This window comes from Mobula hypostoma, chromosome 15, assembly GCF_963921235.1.
Source record: "Mobula hypostoma chromosome 15, sMobHyp1.1, whole genome shotgun sequence".
NCBI lineage: Eukaryota > Metazoa > Chordata > Chondrichthyes > Myliobatiformes > Myliobatidae > Mobula > Mobula hypostoma.
In genome coordinates this window covers 53,835,228-53,854,761 of record NC_086111.1, presented here as the reverse complement: position 1 = coordinate 53,854,761, position 19,534 = coordinate 53,835,228, and the positions used below count along the sequence as shown (strand labels likewise).

General features: G+C 38.7%; 1 protein-coding gene across 3 annotated transcripts in view; it reads right to left on the bottom strand.

Annotated features, from left to right (window-relative positions):
• Positions 1–277: 277 nt before the first annotated feature.
• Positions 278–19,534, bottom strand: part of wnt5a (wingless-type MMTV integration site family, member 5a) — a 35,187-nt gene continuing 15,930 nt past the window's right edge. For all 3 annotated transcript variants that reach the window (XM_063068073.1, XM_063068074.1, XM_063068072.1), the window contains exon 5: positions 278–2,580. In XM_063068073.1, the coding sequence (XP_062924143.1) occupies positions 2,122–2,580 (459 nt within the window). In that variant the 3' untranslated portion in view covers positions 278–2,121. The remainder of the gene's footprint in view (positions 2,581–19,534) is intronic.

Below are 19,534 nucleotides of genomic sequence, written 5' to 3'. Positions count from 1 at the left end.
AACAGAGAAAATGGCGGAAATGTTCAGCCGGTCAGGCAGCATTATTGGAAAATGAAGATGCTGGTTCCCTGTTACCGAAATGAAAAATAAATCGCTAATGATTCTCGTTATGGGCTTGAGTATTAACCCAATTAATGTTACTGCTGATGGCGACTATAAATAAATATGATTAGAAGAGTCCACTTCAATTGAAATAAAGTTTTGGAGAGCTCTGCTTTCCTAAAAAATGCCAAATTTAAAAAAATCTCCGGAACCAACACACGTTTTCACTTGCTGATATACAAACAATAACACATTTGAACTATACCAGTTTTATTTTCAACGTTGAAAATAATTCTCCTTATAAATAGCCATTAAACATTACGGGGTGGTATAAGAATTAAGGTTATTCGGTGAATCTCGATCAAGGTACGGTTCAATAATCAGATCATCAAAAGCATACAACACAATATACTAGATTAAAGTTATCCACGGTTAAATTAATTGCGACGACATTTTTACTGGCCTGGGTTATATCTATTATTGCAATATTGAACTGTTATAAAGAGATCCATTTTAAATTGTACATTTAAGACATGTCGAATGCGAAGCGATAATGAAATTGTGCCAGGATCGTGAGGGACACAGACAATGTTTGCCTTATTTAAAAAAAACACCAAGTCTGGGTGCCCTGTTTTCCGGGTAAACATTTTCCGCGCTAACCCGACATAAAATTAAGCAGCCTTTGGGAACAAGCGCAACAGATTATAAACCAAACCTCAAAAAAATGTGTCCCAGACGATTTAATAAATGGGAATGTAGAGTGCACAAGTGCTGACTGTAGCAATTTTACAACTTATGTCAGTACAACATTCCGACGGAGTTGAATGTTCCCAAACTGCTCCCGGGGTTGAAAATGAAACATCCCACAGACAGAAGCAATTCTCACTTCGCGTGACATTTCCAGAGATGTGAAGAACCACTGAAAAGTGTTCGGTGACCATTAATACAGCAAATCCGTTAAAAAAAAACGCTGAAAGGTAGACCACTCTATTCTAAATATAACTTGCAAATAAATACATTTAAACCGCTGATTGTAAACGTATATACAAAGCTGGAATATTAGACACCAAATAAACCTTAGTTTGCCCGTAATATATAGTTACCATCCCAGCAAGTTCTCCCGTTTTCGACCTGCAGTTATATATCTACTATTTTGGAAATTAAAATATTGCAATTAAAGATGTTCAGTAAATTATTGCCTGTTTGTAAGACAGTTCCTCATTATTCGTGACATGTTTGAAATAGAATGTTGAAATGCATAGAAACCGGACAACCACCACAGCAAATATTGTCTGCAAAATAAATACATGACAAGCAATGAAGTAAACTATGCTTTTAAATATTAGAAAGCGACATAAAACTGGACGTTTTCCATCAGATGACAGGAACCCTGTATGTTTAAGTCCCAGACTGGCTAATGAACGACTGTCAGCACAAGTTTTTTTTTTGCATGCTTTAATGCATATTCTGAAATATATCTAATAAATTGTCATTTTTATATTTAAAAATAATCCTTTAATCTGGTTGTTAGCGTGACGTCGTTTTCCTTGAAAGAACAAGTTAGTTATGGGCGTCCAGTTGGCATTGTTTTCACCCTTAGGTCCATCCGCTCAGAATTCGGCCCTTGATCCTTCGAATTCGTCAGTGAACCATTTCATGGGGCCAGTCTGGGCCGTTTTACAGACGGAATTAGCCGCCGCTTCCCCACCTCTCCCCTCTCCCCCTCCCCAATAAAGCGTGGCTGTTATTCCGAGTGTACTCCTTGCCTATTAGGTTCAGCATTGCCCTGCTGGTCTGGACTGATAACCCGCCAGCATGCAGGTGGTGTTGGAAGGTCATTGAACAGCAATGTTATTCACTTCCACTTTGGTCAGACTTTATAAAATGTATGTTTCAGTAGGGATAAAGTCCATGTGCTATTGTGTTTTCTTTGGCTTAGTCAATTAGTTTTTCAATTAGCTCAAGTATAAGATGAACTATTTCAGCTAAGGCAGAGTCCCCTTTGGAGTCTCTAGTTCTGGGGGTCCCTGTGGAGCTCTATTTTTCAGGGGGTGGGGGCTGGGGTTGGAGTGAGTGGTGTTACTTGCAGACGAACTGATCCACTACTTCCGTGCACTTCTTGCACTTGACATAGCAACACCAGTGGAACTTGCAGTGACACCGCTCCGTGCGCATTGTCTTGAACTGGTCGTAGCCACGGCCGCAGCACATGAGCGCACATCCGTCCATCCCCTCCGAGGTCTTGTTGCACAGGCGCCCTTGGGTGCCCAGAGAGCCGGTGCTCTCATTGCGGATGCAGTAATCAGGGCTCTGGTCAACGTAAACCAAGTCCAGGGTGGTGGGCGCGTTGAAGCGGCTGTTGACTTGCACCAGTTTGCCGCGCCCATTCAATTTCATGGCCGTGGCGCTATCGTATTTCTCCTTCAGTGCATCGCCCACTTTCCTGAAATCCGCCAGCTGCAACCAGCAGGTCTTCAGGCTGCAGGAGCCCGACACCCCGTGACATTTACACGCCACGTCCGCCAGGTTGTACACCGTCTGCAGCAAACAGAGAGGGGTCACATTAAAAGAAAATCTTTGGCAAACACGATAAAGTGAAGGCATGAAAAATACTTTTAAAAGACTGCAAATCTGAAATAAAAATCAGAAAATGTTGGTAGTGAAGACTCAGCAGGTCTGGCAACATCTGTGGAATAAAAAAATGTCAATGTTTTGGGTCTGGGGCATTTCATCAGAAGTAGTTTACAGTTAACTTCAGTCCCTTCAGGACAAGGGAGATGACCTAGCTTCCCGAATTTTCAGGCTCAGGGATTTCCCAGCGATCCTCTTCCCCAGCCCTCCAAACTAAATGTGCGGATTCTATCACCACTCTGTTGACGTGTCCACACCCACAAACTACGTTTGCCAATTATATGAGTGTTTTCCAACTGCAAAGGCTAAGTACTCTACCCCCATCTCCTTCAGACTCCTGCCTTTTACTCCTATGGACTCAACCTACAGAGTAGATACCACACCCTGCTGGAAACCAAGCCTTCTCCCCACCCTCCACGAGGGAAGACTTGCAGTAAAATCCCACTGCCAAGATATACACTCCCAATTCTCTCTCATCCCCAGCCAGCAGTGGCTCCCAGTCCAACAGACATCCCCACACCGCCTCAGTCCCGTGAGGCTCTCAGCTCCACTTGTTTAGCAGTTTATGAAAGAAGGCGTCCTTTCAAAACTATTCAAAATCTTTGGATGCAGAGCTGTGCATCTGCATTGCAACCAGCTAATAATCTGCCAAAAATGTGCTGCACAAACACCTGGCTAACTTAAAGTCACTCTAGTCTGCTCAATATTTCAGGGTGGAAAGAAATACACACTGGAAGCAAAATCAAGTACAGACACAGCATTCAACTGGATATAGTGAATGCCAGGCAATGTTTCTACAGCCAATTAAAGGTGGCATTTTTGATTAAGGCGGCATTTTGGTCACTATATTATACCTGGTCACAGGTGTGTGACCTACCCAGAATACTGAAGTGCCAATAAGACTTCACAGTATAATGCCAAAGGAGTCACATTGTCACATTTTATATTTGACTTACACAGGTGATTCTGTTTAAGCAGCACACATAGAGGCATTGAATTACAGATATATTAATAAATTTACCAAATAGATTAAAACTTTGGCATAGGTATTTCAATCTAGGCAAATTAAATTGCATTTTTAAGAGTTAGAAACAATGGATGTGCAGTTAGAAGCAATTATGTACAGTTCTGGTCACCTACCTATAGGAAGGATATCAGTAAGATTGAAAGAGTGCAGAGAAGATTTACTAGGATGTTGCTCAGTCTTCAGGAGTTGAGTTACAGGGAAAGATTGAACTTTATTCCTTGAAGCGTAGAAGAATGAGAGGGGATTTTATTCCTTGAAGCGTAGAAGAATGAGAGGGGATTTTTTTAAAAAAAGGTTTACAAAATTATGAGGGGTATAGACAGTAAATGCAAGTAGGCTCTTTCCACTTAAATTAGGAGAGATAAATACAAGAGGAAATGGCTTTAGGGTGAAAGGGGAAAGGTTTAGGGGGAACTTCTTCACTCAGAGAGTGGTGGGAGTGTGGACCGAGCTGCCATCTGACATGGTAACTGTGGGCTCACTCTTAAGTTTTAAGAATAAATTGGATAGATACATGGATGGGAGAGGTCTGGAGGGTTATGGACTGGGAGCAGGTCAATGGGACTAGCGGAATAAAGTTTCGGCACAGACTAGAAGGGCCAAATGGCCTGTTTTGTGTCCTGTAGTGTTCCATGGTTCTATGGATGCCCAAGATACAAGGCAAATGTGCATGAAATTTTAAAATATGGAGAGTTGCAGAAAATGATCAAAAAGACCATTCGATGATTTTCTAAAGGTCCAGAGTACAAGAGGGCAGAAGGTATTCCGTACTGGTAAAAGTCCCGTTAGATCATACCTGGAATACCCTGGGCAACCCTGTAGAAAGGACATATTGGATTTGGAGAGACCATTGCTGCCAGGATAATATCTAAACTCCAAAGTCAAATTAAAAGCATAAATACCAAACTAATTTGGTATTGTTTGTAATTGAGATGGTTAAAGGGTGATTTGATCAATAATATTAAGGGAAACTGATAGTATATATAGAGAAAAATGATTTTCACTGATTAGAGAATCCAGGCCTACAGGGCAAATATGTAAAGTTAGAGCCAGGCCTTAGTAGTGAATTTACAAAACTTAGAAGTAGAAGTTTGTAACCCTCTTCAGCAAAGGCAATTGATGCCAAGTCGTTTGTCATGGCCCAGAATTTCCTAATAAAATACAGCAGTTACAAATTATGGAGATATTTGGGATGCTCAAACAGTTTGCTTCGTGTTTGAGCAAAAGGGAAAGATAGATCATCTGATCAGCCATCTCTGATCCCAGGCGAAGTGCAGACTTCTCACAGCCCTACCACAGGAATACAAGCATCTGACTATTTTCCACTATTTAGAGAAGGAATTTCCTTTCTCATTATTGAATTCAGTTAATTGTGGTGTTTTTTCATGGTTATGTTTCCTGAATAGTTTTATCTTATTAATTTCTAGTTTTCAAGAAGTTGTGAATGCCTGAAGACATGGCTTAACTGGCCCTCAAGGCAAGTCTGGTGGTGGAATCTGTTATTTTTTGATCAAATATGCTCTGCACTCCCCTTGGGAACTCATGAACCTGATCAGAGACAGCTTCCTATAGAAAACCGCCCAGTAAACTGGTCAAAGTTAAAACAGGCTTTGAAATTATGAATTATCATCTCAGAAAAGTTACAACTTGTTGGTCATAAAAGATCCAAGTCAGTTTGTAAATCTGAGATTCAGTAAGTTTTTTTTTAAACTAAATATATTGAGACATAGGGGAAGATAATGAGTCAATAAAGTAAAGTGAAGGTCATTGCTGACAAAACAAGATCGAGGTACTCCTGTTCCTTTCATCCTACACTCCTAAATTCTAACACTAATCTCCTATCCAATGCCTAATTTCTTATTCATATATAACTATAAACTGATTAAAATTTAAATATATATTTGCTTAATAAGGTAATACTGATTGTGCTTTTATAAATATTTTGATTCATGTGGTCAACTGTTCATCTGGGCATTATAAGCAATTATGACAAGAATTCTGCTCCTGAGCATAGTGATATTTATAACTGATTGATACAATTTTCAAATCTTAAAGTGAAAATTCTTAGTGTTATCAGTCAAAACCTAGATAATCAATACATTCTTTCCACATACTCAGCCCATAAAAACTTAAACCAAGTCCATATTGGATCAATAATTTTGCACAGGGACAGCAATTTAAGTGAGAGGATTCCCTACATCCACTACGTCAACAGCAATTTCAAATATAGATAGATCGGGGTCTGGACAAGAAAGACATACATTCTCAATGACCTTGAAACCAGTCTCAAAACTGTTCATCTATTTGTTTGATTAATTAAAAGCAAGGTATTCCACCATGATTTATCAATTAATATGACGTAGCATAATTGAACCTTGGTTTAGATGCACAGAGCGAGGGTTGTGTTAATCTCAAGATTAACTTTAATAATTTCATTATTTTGTTGTTTTATTCACCTCCTACAGGTTACAAGAAGAGCACTTTGAAAATACAAATACATAACAGAGAAAGCGATACGGAAATGGCATTAAAGTTTTGTTTACAAAGACCTGATTAACTAGACGTAGCAAATTCCTAACAGAGGCGCAAAAACAGTTCATCTACAGATGCACAAATTTTGTGATCAATAAAATACCCATCAGTTAATTGGTTTTGGAAAGGCAGCAAGGAACATATGACTGCCAGAAGACTGAATAATTAAGGCACTCCTGTGTACCTGAGTGAGACACGTTTGCTCCCATAATATAATGCTGGAGCAGAATTAGGTCATTCAACCAATTGAGTCTTCTCCACCATTCCATTATGGCTGACGTATTATCCCTCTCAACCCTATTCTCCCCATAACCGTTGATGTCCTTGCTAATCAAGAACCTACCAACCTCCACTTTAAGCGTACCCAATGACTTGGCCTCCGCAGCTATCTGCGTCAGTGATTTCCACAGATTCACCACCTTTTGGCTAAAGAAATTCTCCTTCATCTACGTTCCACTAGGACATCCTTGTATCCAGCAGTTGTGCCCTCTGATCTTAGACTCTCCCACAATAGGAAACATCCCTCCACCAATGACCCATATAGAATTTTCTCAATCTTTCCTTGCTAATATAGAAAACATTTGCTGTGAAAACAATGATAGTCAAGCAATAAATTTAAACCAATTGAAACCCCACAATTATGAATCTTAATTATAAATACTTTGCAATAGTAACAAGATGTTATCTATGGAAAAAGTTACAGTACTCAGTTTTCTGATCTTACATTTGAGAAGAACATTCTAAAGCTGTTCCGGACAACATTTTATAATGGACACAATCAAAAGGCAACTATTTCCTGATCAAAGAACCTAGATAAGCACAATTGGTTGCCATGTTTAGTACAAATACATTTCCTTCAAGAGTAATTTGGATGAGGGAAATTATACAGTACTGTAGTAAATACCAACTCCTTTCAAAATTGGAAAGAAATACGAATTAACATTTCAGCAAGCAACTCTCTAACAGAAATTGGGGCCAGAAATGCTTTAAGCCAATTAGACTGAAACATTTCATGGCAATAAAATTAGTATTAGTTGCCAATTGCCTTTTCTTGCAAATCATGGTGAGAACATGGTCTGAGAAGCACTATAATACTTTTGGATGGTTAATAAAACAATGATTTACAGTGGAGTTTTAGAAGTGTCACTTTTGCTTTCAACAGATCAACTGAAGCAGTTGAATACAACATTAGAACACAAATTGAGAAAATAGTTCATCTCCATCCTCTGTCGTGTATACTTCTAGGTAAATTCTGTTTAGGTACCACTATATCCAATATACACAATGGAGGAATTCATTGGTATGTCCAGTAGCCAAATGTGCGCATTTGTAAAAATTGTCTCTATTATGTGAATGCAGCTTAAAGTGTCTTTTATCATGAAATGGAAAGTAATATTCTTAAGAACAACAAATAGGTTTATTTTACTCAGTATTTCTTTTGAAAAATACAATACAAAACTGCTAGGAGATATATCAAATAACAAGCAATTCAATCAATGGGGGGGGCAGGTGAAAGTAAACACGAATTATCTTGCTTCGCCATAACACTGGATGATGTTATTAGAAGAACATTGCTTCCAGTTCTTTGTCCAATTTACTAATTACTTGAGTGAACCAAAATATTTCTTTAACAAAATGGCCACATCTCCGCTGTTCTAAATTACAAAGAACAGGAAATGTAGTTTTTCATTTCGTATATAAATGATAAACAAAATAGTAGCAGGTTCGATGCTTATGACACAGGGCTTGATAAGACAACATTATTTTATCTCTGCTGACATCAGTTTGACTGGCATTTGGAAAATCGGTGGGATTACAACTTCTGAGAAAAGTTGGGACTGTAAGAAATCATTTAAATCTATACTGAGAAATCTGACTAACCTCCTCCCTTCATCAGCTCCCAAAAAAACCTACACTTTGATATCCTATTATCAATGCTTTAGAATATAAATAAATTCAACATAAGATTGGCAGTTTCATTTTATGCTTAAACTATATTCAACTCTTGCACCTGATGATTTGGCTAAAAGCAGAAGTGACCCCAGTAGTACATCTTTGCAAATCATTGGTTAGGCCTATAATTCTTTCCCTTACCCAATGTTTAAATGTGGTTCATTTCGAAATGATATATCATTCTCAAAATTGGAAGGGAAAATTACAGGAAAATTAAACTTAGTGAGTGGTCAAACTGCAGAAGATGAATTGCCAATATGGAGTAGTCCACCAGGTCCAAAGGCAGCATAGGAGAATCTCTTTTAAGGAAGTAATGGATTTTCTTTGGAGGAGTAAATGGACTTTGTTCTGCTCTTTACATTAAACATTAGCATGCAAGTATAAAAATGCTTTAAAAAAAATGTCCTTGATCTCTAGAATGCTGGAATGATGAAACAAAGAACTTATGCTTCAACTATCAGATTCTTTAAGTAGTACAGATTTCAGTTTTATCCTCAGGCCACAAGATACATCATGCCATATTTTGCTAGAGTGTTCAAAGCACATTTAGATTTTTAAATCATTTGCCTACAAATTTGTTACATATTGAAAAACAGCACAAGAAGCCAAGGCACCTCAGGTCTTGATAAACAATGGAAGAAACAAAAGATCCTCGTAGCTAAGGAGAAATAAATGGAGGGGGGACTGAAAGGGAGGATGAATAGGGCTGGATGTTTTCACAGGACATACTTTGCTAACCAGATGCCCTTGAACCGTATCCCTGATTCACCCATATACTTACCCTCATGCAATGCAAAGGGTCTACTTTCCTGTCCCTCTGGATGACATTTGCACACCCTGTTACTGGAGTGTCCAAAACTCCAGCAATATGGCCTTTGTGAAGGCAAGGTCTTCAATGGTGCACCAAGGATGCTGCATTTGCAAACCCTCCTCCACACTACCAGCCCCACACCCTCCAAGAGTTTTGACAGCAGCCAGAAGCCTGTCACAAATTTTGTCACCTGAAAAAGCTGACAGTAATTTTTAACAACCATTTTTTGAGTCTCTGAAATTTGGAGATGTTCAAAATCTGTTGAAATTAAACACTTGAACAAATTAAATAGTTTTTGCTTTAAAGTCAGCTAAAATATTGAGAAACACAAATTAAGTACCATTAAACTAAAGCAGCTTTTAAAGTAAATTCACCTCCCCTCAGCTTCCCAAATCTCATTTATACAATTCCTATTGAATGCAATAGGATTTCAGATCTTGTGCCAGTAAAAGAGGCAATATTTCACTGTAAGTGCTCATAATAATAAGTGTATATCAAAACCACTGGCAGAGTTAACTGACAGGTGCAACACTGAATGCATTAAAGTACTGGACATTGCCCAGGAAATGGATAAATAGCAAATGGTTCCATTTGGAATTGGCAAAATAATGCACCCAAATCCAGTCCATCATTTAATCAAGTCCAGAAAGAGAAATAGAACAAGTGAAAGGAAGCATGGATTAAGAGAGGGGAAAGAAAGCAAAAAAAATGTATCAGATATAATTTTTAATTTTGAAATGTCCTAAACAGTGAGACAGCTCCCCTCTCCATATAGTTTACTTTCTTGTGAAAGGAAGTTGATTGGCTTATATTAACAATTGCCATGACATTAGAAAGTACTTGACTATTATTATTCACCAGAATTAACTTTGTGGGAAGTTTATGAGGCAACTGATGTGTAATTGGAGCAAATTCATGGAAATGATATTGGAAGAACCATTCTCTGAAGCTGAGACTGGAGCATCCCTAACCATCTAGCAAGTCATGGAATACCTCCTTTTTGCTACGATTTCCTGCCAGACCTCTACGTATGTTAGTGATAGCTTATGCAACAAAGATAATTTAATGTTGTCAGTAAAATGTGGTTTGAAATTGGCTTTAGAAGGGAAACATCATGGATTCACTAGAATGAAATCAGAGTTTAAACAATGATCTGTGAGGTAGATTTCATCAGCATTTTTGAATTTTCTTGACCGTCGATGGTTGAATCAGGATCTAATTAGTTATTTTTTTTTTAAAAAGAAATAAATTTGATGGGATTGCACAAGTTGCTAAAACTAATTACTTCCTATTTTAGTAATGTAATGAAGAATTGCAAAAGTTAAATTATCCCTTCATGGGCCTCAGACAGATTCTCGTCATGGTATGAAAAGTTTGTTAATTGGTGTGAGATATAATCTTGCTCTTCTGATAACTGAAGGAAATGGTGACCTACGATTCAAAAGTCTTAATTTATGCTACTCAGGACCCCAAAGACAACTTATCAAGTTAATTTTCCAAACTGTAGGCTCAAATTCTATTGCTTACTATGTCCAAATAGGAAGAACAAAATAAAGAAACAGATTAAGAACAACTAAATGTAATCTGTTTTATTTTCTCAATTAAAATTGAGTGTTGTGCTGACGTTACTATGATATACAACAGTTTATTTCATTTGTCTGAAATCCAAATTTCAATAAACCAGCTTTCGGATTCAAGTAGTCAAGTAGGTGAACTTAAAATTCTTTAATAAATAGTTGGCCTCTAAAATCTGGAATGTCTTTAGATTCCATGACAGTTTGAAAGTTAACACTAGAAACTAAAATCTTGCTCAATTTCCATTCTGAACAGGGAATAATTAATTGTAATGCAGTTGTGACTTAATAATTTAATCAAGCTGCATTTTCTTTCCCCTTTTGAACATTTCTAAGCTGTCAGGGTGCCTTTCACACCTCTATAAAACGTCTACAGTCCTCTCTGGGGACACCATGAATGATGTATCATAATCCACTGTGAAAAACTGTTCCTCTGTATAAAAGTGTTACAGAATTTAATAATTTTTCCGATATAAAATGTCCAAACAAAAATCCAGCAGACTTGCCAAATGAGAAGAGCTTATTGTAAATAATGATTTAGGCAAGTGTCAAAATTCGAACAGGTCAGACAGAGTGCTTTGTCTGATGAAAATCAGACAAGTATCTGCTTTTGAAAGTTTAACATAACTATCACAGTTACTAGGTTTGCAAATCTAATTGTTTCCAATGCATACAATCATTCAATAATTCCATATATAGCTTTTGTGCCTCAGTGCTTAGTTAGGGAATGAGAAAGAAGTCCCACTGTTTGATTTATGAACACTGAAGTACAGTCCTGAGAGTATTGTTACTGGAATTTGAAAAAGAACTCAATTGTTTCCATCATAGTGGAGATACTGTGCAAGCACAGCATCCACTTACCATGAAAGTTTCTATTAAATTCACTTTAGCACCCAGATTAATCACATCAGTATGATCAAACTGGAGAATACAACAATTAATATCTGTTAAAAAACAAGTACAATGTTCATGGTGCTGTGTTAATCATTAGAAAATGTAACCAGCAAAATTCCACTTTAACCCAAGGACAGGCTTCTGCAGTCTTTTCGAAATTGTCACAATTGTAAGCACATGCTGGTACCTATAGTCAGGGATTTGGGATTAATGTTGGTATTTGATTACTCATGACGTTACAGTAATGAATTTCCATACTCTAAGTGTATTGTGCAGAGTGGTTTGCAGTCTCAGAATCTCCAGGATGTGATGGGAAGTGTTGCTTAACAAAACAAACCAGCCCCTGGCTTCTTTATTAAGGTGGTATAGTGGCTCAGCTACCTCACATCTCCAGTAACCTGCATTCAGTCCTGACCTACTGCGCAATCCATCTGGAGTCTGCAAGCTCTCCTTATAAACCCCTGGGTTTCCTGCAGGTGCTCCAGTTTCCTCCCAAATTCCAAAAACACGTGGTCTGGCAGGTTGGTTGTCCATTGTAAATTGTCCCTAGTACGTAGCTGACTGGTAAAATCTGGGAGCAATTGATGGGAAAGTGAGGGGAATAAAATGGAATCAGTTTAGGATTATTGTAACTAAGCGCTTGAAAGACCATACATTGTAACACTGTGACTCTAATCATTGTTGGCGAGTACTTTTATCAGCACTGGTGAGAGAAAGCTGGAGGCTGTGTTTCTTCCTGTAGTTGAATTAATAATATTCATGTTTTACAGTGCATGTAGCTGAGTAAGATATTAGAAGTTAGAAGATACACATCTGATTCAACATGTCATTATCTTCAGGAAAGGAGGCAATTAAATCAAATTTAAGAAATTTAGGAGATTAAATTGGACAGCACGAGAAAGCCCTGGGATCAGAACCTGCAAAATGTTCAAACAAACCGCATTCTATTTTGCTTGTATGTTGTCATTATCTCAATGGCAAGACAATATTAACATAGCTTATTTTGCCTTACAGCATCACCACAGAGCCTGATTTGGGAGTATTTCAAGCTAGCTTAAGCTCGAAACACCTCATCTCTTAGAACATCTGCCTTTGAACAAGATGTGGCAGTCATTATTACACGTGGTTTAAATATGGCCCAGTTTAGGCTCCCAGATAGTGGAATGCAATACTGGAAGGTTTGGTGTACAAGCAGAAGAACAGAGGTGCCATCTGCTGCAGAGGACCACAAAACCCCCCAGGTCATGGGAGGAGTCTACAATCAAGATCAACACAAGAAGTAAAACCTCACCAGTATGGACACAAATCTTCTCCATTTATCTCACACATGTACTACGGTCACAATCAGTCCTCATCAATCACCTTTAAACATCACTCAATTCTTCACACCTACGTCGCTCACCTCACTGCAATCCCTGTCCGTAACATTTGAGACTACCCGTTGAGCTGCTGCCCTGCAGGAGTGCTAGTAGACCTGTGGGGGAAGAACTTGCTGACCTCTCTCAGGTGAGCGCTCTTCATCATTCGGTCGCTGGTACTTGTCAGGTGATCCCACTGATGTCCAGGGGGATACTTAGTGTAGGGTGCTCGTGGTGTAAAGGTGCAGGTGGTACTGTGTCCTTTAGAAACATAGCTGCTCCAATTTGTCCTTCAAAGCCATCTGCAATTTCCTCCACAACCACAAACCATGCTACAGCCATTGGAAAGGCAGAACGATAGGAAATCCAGGCTAGATGGTAGGCACTAAGGGCATCGGTAGGTATTTATGTACTTTTGTGACATGGTTGTATTTATGACAATAACTTGTGAAGATTTTCAGATTAGGATACTCAAGATTCATTTGTCACATGTACATCTAGACATACAGAGAGTCATTTGTGTTAACAACCAACGCAACCCGGGGATGCGCTGGGGGCAGCCCACGAATGGCTCCACACATTTCAGCGTCAACTCAGCATACCCACAATGCTCAGCAAAACAACACAGGACGCAACAAACAACAACAGCAAAACCTCAGCCGCACCCCTCCAGTTCCACAATAGGCTTCCAGTGATCAGGCAATTTAGTGATAAACAACCAGAGTAAGGGAAATGAAAACAGTGGTGCACATGAGAACTGGGTTGTGATTGGTTGAAATGACAGCTAATTAATTGGACACAGATAGCTCAGATAGGGTCTTTTTTTTTTCCTCTTTTCTTCTTTCTTCAAATTCCCAGGTTGTCAAACATACAGCTTTCAGCCAAGAGTTTGCAGTCTTGCTTTTCACAATGAAAACACTGCTGGAGTATTTCAGCCACATGATTGACAACACTGGGGTGACAGTCAGCCACCCATTGTAGGCACTTGCTGCTCTTTTGCCTGAATTTTAGTCTGGACTCAGCAGCCAATTTGTGAGACTATAGCTCTTGGCTCCAAGTCGCAACCCTTTGTTCTGGCACGCAGGTTCAATAATACAGACATCCCACCCTGCAAAAACTCATTTCAGGGAGGTAGCACCATCAATTTGCGGGAGACTCCCGGAACTTCCGGAAGAGGTGGGATGTCTGCAATTGAGTAGCTCCTTAGCAGCTAGTCAGCTAGTTTAAATAATGTTAGCTATGCTAATGAATGAATGACACCTGTTAAACTCACCTCAACACATCTTTTATAGTCTTAACCCACCATGGGCAATAGAAAAGTCACTGTTGCAAACAGTGCAGCGAGCAACACTGTCATTATTTTTGACCCCTATTAGGCAGGGGTACACTTTAGGGTAGTCTGGGGTGACGTACGTTTTATATTTTCTTTTTTTGGAACACTCTGCCATGGCATGCGCTCTCTCCCTCACTCTGAAAAAAAAATAGATTTTCCGGGATATTGTATACAATTTTCAGGCATCAGGGAGCCACTATTAATACAGGGCAGACTCCCGGAACTTCCAGGAGAGGTGAGATGTCTGATAATAAGAGTCAAAGCAGACTGTTTCAAAATGCAAGTGCTGTAATTTCTGCTCAGGTATTAGATAGTCTAAATTTGGTAACAAACTAGCTACATACTCAGGGAATGCAAACTTTTCCAGTAACAGAACTTCACAGGACTGATATGTGATGGCCTCATCAGAGCAGTCAAGGATTCCCTGTACAATCAGACGGCCGATAATCCAGGCAAGTCCTTGTTCTCCTGCTGTCAGCAAGAGGCGAGGATATTAATTTGGCTCCCACAAAGCTGGCAATAACTGGTGGATGTGTAACGAAAACCATACAATGGTATTGCTATCTTCTGCATCATCTGGAAGGGCCTAGGGCATAGCTATTGATAGCTACCATGATGTGCACTGCCACTGACACTGCAGTTCTAGGCCTGCTCTGGGCTCTGGTTGAGGCTGCAGTAGAATCTCCTAGGTTAATGCATAACTGCTCCTTAGAAACACACTTGGGGGATTGGGGGTGGGGAAGTATGGAGGTTGACCTGTGGTTTATCTTCCCCTCTCCACTACTCTATTAGTTGCCCGATGCTCCTCACTTTTTCCACCATGCTGCACACTGAAAAGAATGGACACTGAGGCCCGTCTGCCAGATACACATTCTGGGCGAAGCCAGCAAAATGTTCCAATCTGCAGTAGCACTCCATGTAGCCCTCAGAAACTCTGACAGTACTTGCAAACACCAGCAAGTATTTGACACATCAATCACCAAAAGTTCTGCAGATCTTTGATAAACAAATCTGCAGATGCTGGAAAACACACACACACCCCTCCGCTTCCCCCCGCCCCCACCTTTTAAATTCACTCATCAGCTTTTTCTCCCCAGTCCTGCCAAAGGGTCTCGGCCCAAAATGTCGACTGTACTCTTTTCCATAAATGCTGCCTGGCCTGCTGAGTTCTTCCAGCATTTTGTGTGCTTTGCCAATCACTGATGATGCATTTAAACAGAACTGGCCAGAGGCTGTGTCTCCCCTGCTGGCCCGTCTATGCAAGTTGAACACATGACACCACCTGCATCTTGGCAGTCCCGCTTCCAGCATCAGCAATAAATGTAAACAGCATTATGAAAAAGATTTAAAGTGTTCACAATGCTGTGCAGCAACAGGCGTAATTGGGGTGGGGGTGGAGGGCACTAACTAAAATAGTTGATCAGATTAACTGCCTGGGGAAAGAAACTTCTCAGATGCCATGATTTTTTAAAATTTTGTTTTAATAACCCTATAGCACTTTGCAGAAGGGAGCTTTTGGAAAAGGCAGGCGCTGGAAGGGTATTGTCCACAATACCACTATTGTCTGTTTCTGTGTCTGTGCGCGCGCATGATACCGAAAATACAACGCAGAATGGGGCGGGGGAGGGACTACTATGCCCAAACAAATATAAAAGTATGGGAGAGGATTCAATTTATTTAACTGCAGCTCTCAAAGGAAAATTTTTACGGAGCAGGTCGTGCCTCATGATCATGGATTTTATTCATCCTGCTGATACAGCAGAATGCTCAGGAAAATCAACAAGAATGGAATTATCAAAGGTATGGTTGTGTAAGCAAAAAGGTAAGCAAACAGCTATTTTTTTCTACATATCAATGGTTTATGGAAAAATATCTTGTGTCAGGTTATTTCCTGTACACCAAAATCTATTTTTCATATACTTGAGATTACAGACATGTATCAAGTGCAGCCTGATCCACATGAGTTGCTTAAAAGCTACTATTATAACCCACTTCATCTAGTATGGATGAAATTTCTTCTATTCTAGATATAAAATTACAGTTTCAATTCAACTCTGCTGCACACAAAGCTTATACTGAATAGGAAATAAATGGATCTCAGAAAAGTTAAGACGATAATCCAATCAAAAGGTTCAGATAACCTAAAGCATACAAGAAAACAAAGCTATTTTAGTTCTCCAAAGCAATAATAAATCTTAACTCTTACAACACTGTGGTGGAGTTTACTTATTCATACGCTATCAAATAACTAGAGGTGTTGCAATTCACTTATCAGTAACATACCCTCCCCTGTTCTGAATGCCATTTTCATAAAAAGTCAACCTGAGTATACCAATATTGCCACTACACACCCTGGAGAACCCTAGCTGTCAGCTGCATGGAAATTCAGCTCTCAAATGGATTTGCAGTGCCATTATAAACATTGAACAAAAGAATTTTGTACAAACTACTTGCGTAAATATGCCTATATCATATTATGCCATATGTGATTTCCCCCCCAAAGTCTATAAATAATTTTAAAAAAAGCAATAGTATAACTGACTGAATAAAGCAGTTAATATTAGCTGCATTTAATTAGGTATTGGAAATAATTTTTATGTAAAGGCCTTAAACCAGGGATTCCCAACCTTTTTGTGTCATGGACCCTTCTACCATTAACCAAGGGGTCGGTGGACCCCAGGTTAGGAAGCCCTTACTTAGGCAAAGACTAAATCTTCCAGCATCCGAAGTGCCAGCACAGAATCACATACTCTTATCTGAGGAGCAAGGCCACGTTTCAGTTTGTGAACCATGTTGTACATCGGGACTAGTTTTGTAACTGCTCATCTTCGTTCTGAAGATCTGTTAGCATAAAATTTATTAACATGGCCTTAAAAAGTGGTAGAGGCCACTTTTTTTTTCCCGAACCCAGTGTTTTCTGCATGGTGCAAGGATCTGTTGATGCAGTTACACAGCTTGCTAGATCAATTTGGAGGGTAGCTACTTAAAATACAACACATGCTGATATAAAAGTGTTAAGTCACAACCCACACTGAATAAACAACTAATGTGAATCAGCTGGATCTTTACAACACAGTAACCTTGTTTTAATTTTATTGATGCTAGCCTTCTAATGCATTATAAAAGGAGACAATTCAAATAGTGAATCTGTGTATTGAATATTAACTTTGATCCGGGATTAGTCAGGGATTCTGGAACAGTTGTACAATCATAATAAGGATATATCAAAAACACTGGAATAGTGAACTGACAGGTGTAGCACCAAATGCATTAAAGTACTGGACATTGCCAAGTAAATAGCCAATGCTTCCATTTGGAAGTAGCAGCATTATCCAGTTAAATCCAGCCTATGATTTAATCAAGTACTGAAAGAGAAATAAAGCAAGCGAAACCAAGTAAAGACAGGGGGAAGAAAGAGTCAAATATTTATCATTTTATAAACTCTCAAAATAATTTGCAAGTTTAAACAGTAAGATAGCCCTTTTATCATTAACAAAAATACTATAACAAATAACTCATAGGCCTTTATGAGCTTTAGACAATATTGCACTACCAGAGATTACGCCAGTCATTGTAAGGTCCAGACTCAATCATTACGTAGTTGGTTATGCATATTACTGCCTATTCAGACAAACTATAAACTATTTGGCTTGGATGAAAGAGAAATGTAAAAATGACTATAATAGTGAGTTTGAACAACTTCTGTTCCTGCCAAATTCAATTAGATGCTCTCAGTATTTTTGTATAAAGCAATTAAAAACATCTAAAACAACTGCTATCCTCATCCATTTGGTAGTTTTGAAATCAGTGAAGTACAAGACTATTAAAATATTTTATTTGATGAACAGATCACTTATGGTGGGCATATTAAAAAGAGTCAGTATTTTTTTATTATTTTCTTCCACTTTTCACATATTCTTCAATTTCAAAGAAAGAGAATATTACATCTTATGTTAGAATGTAATTGCTACTATGTGAGTAAGTGTGACCACTGAGTTTGTACCAACAAGATGTCACAAGCTGAAAATTGGATGATTAGTCTACTTCTGGCATTGTCAGTTCAGAAAGAAATGTTTCCAAAAAAAAGGGAAATATCTCAATTAATAAGATTTCCAACATCTACCTAACTAAAACAAGTCACCACCTAACATTTCCAAATCTATGGACAGACATTTTCACTACCTCCTATTATTACCTTTTACTAAATATTATTACATTTTACTACCTCCTATATTATTCCCTGCTTCTTCCAGTTAAAATTGCTGAACCTGCCAGACGGAAACAATTCTCTCAAGCGTACTTCAAGTGCTCTCCTTTGAATTCTCTATTACTCAAGTTCCTAATCCTCCAGCCTTTCTGGTTTGCGGTTGTCTGGAATATAACTCTAAACAATACAAATAGAGACTGACATTCATAAACAATGAGCTTCCCCTCTTTTACCTCAGCACTAAGACATGTATAACAAGATTAAATGAACTTTAAATATGGTGGGAGAAATTTGCGCCTGTTTTTATCAGCAGTGTTTACACCCCAAATGTACCATCCTGATAACATACTTAAGACTCCTGTTTAGAATTACTCAATCTGATATCATGGACCATATTTTTGTTACTAATCGTATGTATAATCAGATGAATCACATTCATGGAAATCAAATTTGTGATGTGGCCATGATTGAATTTCCCAGGTCATCTACTCATCTTATGTACAGTCGGCCCTCCTTATCCGCGAGAGATTGGTTCCGGGACCCCCCACGGATACCAAAAAATGTGCATACTTAAGTCCCTTACTCAATCTGTCTCATATGGTGGACCTTAGGACCCAGCGGAACCCCAGACCTCATTTAACCTGTCTCAGTGCAGTGGACATTAGGACCCGGCGGCGGAGCTCTGAATCCACAGAGTTTCTATTCACAAAAATAATCACAATTGAAAATAAAGTGGAAATAATAAAGCGATCGGAAAGAGGTGAAACACCATCTGTCATCGGAAAAGTGTTAGGCTACAGTCGGTCAACGATCGAAAGAATTTTAAAGGATAAAGTGAGAAAGACCTGCCCCAATGAAAGCTACAATTATTACTACGCAACGCAGTGGTTTAATTATTGAAATACATATGTTTCTTAAGTGTTTTATATGCATAGAAAGGTAAAATATATACCATATACTAAGACAAATGTTTGACTAACTGACGCTAAATACCACCAGATGTACCTGTTCTGACTTACTTAGTAAGAGAACTTCTGGGTTTTTTTTCCCCGATCGCGATAACCTACGCACATCCTCCCATATACTTTAAATTATCTCTAGATTACTCATAATACCTAATATAATGTAAATACTATGTAAATAGTTGTTATACTGCATTGCTTAGGGAATAA